The sequence below is a fragment of the Capronia epimyces genome (assembly GCF_000585565.1).
Source record: "Capronia epimyces CBS 606.96 chromosome Unknown aczIQ-supercont1.9, whole genome shotgun sequence".
Classification (NCBI taxonomy): Eukaryota; Fungi; Ascomycota; class Eurotiomycetes; order Chaetothyriales; family Herpotrichiellaceae; genus Capronia; species Capronia epimyces.
The window spans coordinates 706,759-713,427 of NW_006912912.1; the positions used below are offsets into that span (position 1 = coordinate 706,759).

At 52.1% G+C, this 6,669-nt stretch overlaps 2 protein-coding genes across 2 annotated transcripts; one reads left to right on the forward strand and one right to left on the reverse strand.

The window, feature by feature from the left end:
* Positions 1 to 338: 338 nt before the first annotated feature.
* A1O3_09249 (dipeptidyl aminopeptidase) lies at positions 339 to 2,717 on the reverse strand (the record flags this gene model as incomplete). Its single annotated transcript, XM_007739343.1, has 6 exons — positions 339 to 420; positions 475 to 680; positions 731 to 2,198; positions 2,248 to 2,486; positions 2,536 to 2,587; positions 2,644 to 2,717. 6 exons carry the CDS (start codon positions 2,715 to 2,717, stop codon positions 339 to 341), a joined length of 2,121 nt encoding a protein of 706 aa, XP_007737533.1.
* Positions 2,718 to 3,967: 1,250 nt separating this feature from the next.
* A1O3_09250 (uncharacterized protein) lies at positions 3,968 to 4,801 on the forward strand (the record flags this gene model as incomplete). The annotated part of the gene is made up of 1 exon (XM_007739344.1): positions 3,968 to 4,801. One exon carries the CDS (start codon positions 3,968 to 3,970, stop codon positions 4,799 to 4,801), a length of 834 nt encoding a protein of 277 aa, XP_007737534.1.
* Between the last annotated feature and the right edge of the window lie 1,868 nt (positions 4,802 to 6,669).

The window sequence follows — 6,669 nt, forward strand, 5'->3', positions numbered from 1 at the left end:
CTACTACTACTACTACTACTACTACTACTACTACTACTACTACTACTACTACTACTACTACTACTACTACTACTACTACTACTACTACTACTACTGCCAGTAATATACAGAAATACAAAGTATTCTGTCGCAAGGATGGGATGGTTGTGCTACTGTCACTGGCATCTGACATCTGTCCATAGCTATATTCGGCCTCCCTCTACACAACCGTCAACGCTCTCGGCTCATGCTCCAATGCTCCCAATCTCCCTTCTCGGATGGCATGGCATTAGCCCTCTCTCTGATTCATTACCCCTTCCATCAATTACCGCGTTGCTGACTTCTATTACTAGTCGTATTCATCCACTGATGCCCGAGTAGTGGTTGATCCAATCAAAGATCTCCCTGTGCCAGACTAGACTATTCTCCCTGTTGAGAACCCTGCAGCTATGATTAGCTGACTTGACTTGGACGTTGTTGCATGGTCGTACTCACCAATGATTCTCATCCGGGAAACTCAGGAATTTGCTAGGGATACCCCTTTCTTGTAGAATGTTGAAAAGCGCTATTCCTTCAGACTCTGGTAGTCGGTAATCGAGGCTATTGTGCACCACGAAATGTGGCGTCGCCCAGTTATGGATGTAATTGATCGGGTTCCACCGCTCATAGTTGTCGCGATTGTCCCAAAGAGTGCCGTTCATCTATTCTGCGGTCAGTTTAGCCCCTCAGAGGTAGATGATCATAAACCCACCTCGTGTTGCGTGAACCATAATTCTTCGGTGCCAATTTGGGCAACAATGTTCGTCGCACCGTCATGGGTGACCAGCGCCTTGAATTTTCTTCCCAAATCGTGGCCCTGAATCCAGTTCGTCATGTAACCGCCGTAGGAAGCTCCGGCTTCGATTCCGTTCTCAGTGTCGACATAATCCAAGTGGCTGTCGACGTACTCCCAGACGGCAACCAGATCTTCATACGGATAACCTCCCCAGTTGTTTTGAATTGCGTCTTGGAAAGCCGTGCCCCAGCCCGTGGAGCCGGTTGGATTGGGGGCAACCACCACGTATCCTTGATCAGCCCAAACCTTGAAGTTCCATCTGGTGCTCCAGGAGTTGTAATGGCCACCTTGAGGACCGCCATGGACAATGAACGCTAACGGATATTTTTTGCTTGGATCAAATCCCTTGGGGAATATCAACCAGCTCTGCACCTGAGTAAAGCTACCTTGAGTATAAAACTCAGACACGTCGTCTGGTCCCAGACCGGCAAGCTCTGGATCGACCTGGTTGGCATGGAAAAGGTCAGTAACAAGGGCCCCATCTGGTGAGATGATGTAGAAATCACGAGAAGACCAAATTTTCGAGTCGGACACCAGAAGATTTCCATCGGGCAGCACGTAGTACGAGGCCACAACGCCAGAATCCGTCAGGTTAGCCGGCTTGAAGTCGGCCTGCGCAGACAACGGAATCTCGAAAATGCGCTCGTTTCCAAGATCGGGCGCCGCAACGAAGAGCGATGTGCCATCCACAGACCATGACACTTGATCGGGAGTGCTATCCCAGTTCTCCGCCAGCACAGTGATGTTGAAATTTTCAGAGTCGACGTTTGCAACATAGACTTTGTTCTTGTCGGATTCGTAAGAGATGCCATCCTGTTGGAAATACGCAATCTTCGACCCATCCGGAGAAAAGTGTGGTTGGGCTGAAGCGCCCTGGGCATTAGGAGGAGTCGAGGGGCCCGAGAACCCGTTGATGGGAACGGCTTTGGAGGAGCCATTGTGAGGGACGAGATAGATTTGAGAAGACGTATAGTTTGCCAGAGGAAGGTCGATATTTTTGGTCAAGAAAGCAACTGTAGTGCCATCAGGCGAGATGTCGTAGTCGCCCGAGTCGCCAAACGGCTGAACGGGACTTTCAGCGCGGGTGACATTGGAGATGGCGGAAACCAGATTTGTCAAGTTCCCCGAAAAGGAATACTTATCTCCTCCTGTCAGAGTGCCGGCGAAGACGGCATATTTACGCTCGGTGAGCCACGTGTCCCAGTGCCGGACGTAGATACTGTCGTAGATCCTCGCCGTACTCAATGGCTGCTCAACCAGGGCTTCGTTATATGCCGTTCCATTTGGCCAAGCCAGCGCGTTCACGAGGAAATTGACGTCTCCCGAAGAGGTGGCGACGGCTTTCAGGCCAGAGTACGGGGCGGGCAGGGAGGCGATGAGATAACTGCATAGGTCAGTTCAAGTCTGCGTTGCGTGCCGGGGACCCAACGCACGCCTCGTCTAGTGCGGTAATGTCTCCGCCATATATGCTGATGCCACCATCGTCTTCTTCATTGGTCCCGTTTATGTAAAGGATGCTCGTGTTTGTTGGTCCAACCCACACGATTTCAGAGATCTCAGAGCCATTGTATAGCAACGAGATTTCGCCTGTCGTCAAGTTCACAGTGTTCCACACCGTATGAGCTTTGTGGGACTCCCATGAATAATTCGTCGAACTGAAGATGCCGATTTCCTGTTGCGGAGCGTCAGTCCGGGTATTGGCTTCCCTGCGATCGACTTACGCCTGGCGGATTCGGAGAAAGGTCGCTTCGTCGCGGGGCAGCAAGAAGCTCCCTACACGAGGGTGTTAGTAGTTGTCACGGTGCATGGTAACTCGATCCAGTCCATACTCGGGAGTGATTGCGCTTGCAATTGGCAAGACAGCCAACGCTGTTGCGAGAGCCTTCCAGAAGAGCATGTTCATGATGGTGAATATGAGGTTGGGGAGATACTCTCGAATGACTGGCTATCAAAGGCTTCATAAATACCCGTGTGGAAACAAATGGCACGCCGGTATTCCCGTTCATCCAACATCATCGGCCCAGCTCTTGAGCTCTCCACTCCAGCTTTTTCGATGCAGCTACCCGGACAGTGGCGCACGTAGCCATGTTGCATCCAGCAAGTACCATTATCACGAGCACCACCCTGCGAGGGCAAGAGACGGGTAGAGGGACTGATAATAACGTCAACTTGACTAAAACAACGTCAACATAGAACGCCCGCATGGTACAGCGAAGCCAGGATCGAGCTGGCAGGATGCTGCTTGGGCTCAGGAACACCACTGATGGTGAATGCGGCTGGGTGCTCTGTACATTGATCGTCAATCGAGAGTAGCGACAGCAAATCGGCAGCGCTGGGACCTGTGCCATTGTTCTCCGCAATGGAGTGCACACTGCGCCGTGTGAGTAGGAATGTTGCCATCGAAGCGGAGCTTCCAAAACCAGAAGGTGACGGGCGGAACAACAGGCACAGGCTTCTGACTGGTACCAAGAAGTTGTCAAGCCTTTGGCGCTGCTTTGGCTTCAACATAGTGGTCTTGGTAGCGCTAGACAGAGTTGCATTGATGTTGCTCCGAGGCCATATCATGTCTTTGCATGGCGGAAACTGCAAGGATTCTACAACCGATAGTCCTTGGCCAAGACAAGCTGGAAGGTGTGATGATCATGGACTGATGTACGGGTATGTTGCAACACAAGAACGGGATGGTGTGGGATCTCGAGTATCTGCAACTTTCACACCGTCTGCCAGTGCAGCGCAGGTGGCGCTATTCCACGACACGTGATGCTGCCTGGCTGGTGACGGAAGCGGATAGTGCCTGTCGATCCCGAGGCTACTGTCTTATCAGATAGGAATCATGTGACGTGCCTATGGGTGCTATCAAACCGCAGCCTCTCGTGCAGCCTCTCGCACAGCCTTCCATCTCACAACCTGGTAAACTAACTCTTTCCAAGCCGAAAACGGACCATGTTGTCACTTATCTGATCAAGCTCGACGTGGAGGGGGTGACGTCGACACTACTCGGACACCAGCTGGCGTACGGGGTCTCGAGAGAGCTTCGGTTTCCCCTTGCCTACTAGCTTCCTCAGCTTCCTGGCCTGGGCTGCGTCCTTGTGAGTACGTATTGCCGCACGGTACTCGGTACAATACAATGGCTAAGCCATTGGCAAGAGGATCATGTCTTTCCCTGCAGCAGATGTTGTTTCAGACATCAACCTGATCTCCAGATTTCTTGCCTGTCCGCAGATTCTCTCACTTTCCTCATGTGCTCCATTCGACGTGCTCGTCTTCTGCGCCAGTGCTGTACTTCCCATCGCCAACAATGTTTTCTCGGCTTTGCAGTCTCGGCCAGGGTTAACCAAAACATTGGTTCTCTGTGGTGGAATTGGCCATTCGACACAGCTCATGTACGAAGCCATTCGCAAGAGCAGGAGATACGGCTCTTTGGCAGACAAGGTCGAAGGTCTGCCAGAAGCTGACATTCTCAACCTGATCCTCCAAAACTTCTACCCGCAACTGTGCGAACAAATCAACTCGAACACTTTACAGCTCCTTGTCGAGAACAGATCTACCAACTGTGGCGCCAACGCCATCGAGACGCGCCGGCTCCTGGAGCAACATTCCGTGCCCGTCCCCAAGTCACTGGTCATCGTCCAGGATCCTACAATGTCACTACGCACTCTAGCATCATTCAGCCACACCTACGCTGATGTTTTCCCGCCGCCCACATTTGCTGCCTGTCCGACCTTCGTGCCTACCATGTCACTTGGGTCATCAGGCATTCGCCAGGGGGGACCAGATCTCCGTTTCGACGTCTCGGGCATTGATGAGCTGGAGATATGGGAACACGGGCGCTTCTTCGACCTTATCATGGGCGAAATCCCACGATTGAGAGACGACGATCACGGCTATGGGCCCAAAGGCAAAGGGTATATTGCCCACGTGGACATTCCGGCCGAAGTGGATGATGCATGGGCAAGGCTAAAATTGGTCTTCCATTCCAAGAGGTAAGACGCCAGCAATAGTGCGACAGCCGGCAATACTGCGCACGCTCTCCTGGAAGGCCGGTCTAGTACTGGGGACAGTGGACAGTGGACAATGGACAGTGGACACACGACTTTGGATGTCAATTTCTACCGAACTTAATAAACCGGCCTTCCAATGCCCTGCCGGTGGTTGGATATGTTCTGAAGCCGACAATATAATAGCCCGGCCAGTACTATTGCAGGCTGAAAGGGAAGGCCTCGGCCAAGGCTGCCTTTCCATACGGGAGCATCGGCCTCGAATCATGTCGATACGTACTCGTACAATCTTTCACAATATCGTGTGAGAGCATCCACGAAAGCATCCACGAACTCAGAAACTCAGTCCCACCAATCCGGATTTCCTCGCCCGCTCTCTCCTGGGGTGAGCATCCACGAAAGCATCCACGAACTCAGTCTCTCCCTGTGAAATCATCCACGAAACCATCCACGAACTCAGAAACTCAGTCCCACCAATCCGGATTTCCTCGCCCGCTCTCTCCCTCATATTTACTCCGCCGATGGAGCGCACAGTCTTTCGTGTCGCCCGCGACCGTGCGCAACTTATGGTTCTCGCATGGCTTGTTGTTCTTGGCCCACTTGCAGAGGGTGACTTTGTTCGCTTCCGAGCCCTTGCAGTCGAACGACGGGCAATGGATGTGCTTTCGAACTGTTTCGCACATGGTCTGTAGTTGTACTTAGGTATAAGTTCGACTTAAGGATAATGATGTGATTTCGACTTCTAGGACGAGAATGATACTGATATTCTGTTTGGTGTGGTGTGGTGTGGTGTGGCGTGGCCTTTCAGGATGAGGGTTCTGTTTCTGTTTCTGTTTCTGTTTTTGGTTCTGGATCCGTTCTGTTCTGATGCCTGGTATGATGGAGATTTGCTATATTCGAGTTGTTGCATGAATGTCGTGTCGTCTAGGTCTAGGTCCAGGTCTAGGTCAAGGTCTCGTCTCGGTCTCGTCGGAACGGTATAATGCTATCAGGTAGATATACAAAGGAAGAAGCACTTGTCGACCCGGCCGCAGGGATTTTTATAGGGTCCCATCCTATGCATGGAAACAAACGGAGACTACCTACCGACCAAACAAAACAGCTCGGGCCCGACACGTCGTCTGGGGGGTGGGCGGGTATCACATCACCATACGAGTACCCGACAGACAAACGTCACAAAGGGCGGGTATCACCGTACCCGACGTCCGTCATGCAAAAGGCGGGTGAGAGTGAGAGACAAACGTCGCAAATGGCGGGTGAGTGCGAGAGTCAAACATCTTGCAATGGGGTGAGGGCGAGGGTGACTTGCTCCAACTTGACATGGCTCGCCGACGTGCTCCAACTTGACTTTACTCACCTCGCCGCGGCGGTGAAAGAAGACCAAGCAGCAAGCAGACCAAGTAGCAAGCAGACCAAGACAAGCAAGCAGACCAAGCACCAAGCAAACCAAGCAGCAAGCAGACCAAGCAGCAAGCAAAGCAAGCAGATTTCGGAACCCACCAACGTCGATGCCGGGACACAGATCACGATCACGGATGTAATATAGCAAACAGGTCTCGATTGTACTTGTGCTTCCACCAGATCTCAGATCTCCGTAACACGTTGAGATCTGGGATTGGGATTGCGCGCGAGGGATCTCAGTTTGATCTCGGTCTGATCTCTTTCGTCCGGCCCGATGCAGTTTGCGCTGTTTCGTGTTTCATGACGATGGGGCGGTGACACGAATCAACGGTGGGCCGGGTCCGGGTCGGTTTGAGACGGGAGACAACAGACAACAGACAACAGACAACAGACAACAGACAACAGACAACAGACAACAGACAACAGACAACAGACAACAGACAACAGACAACAGAC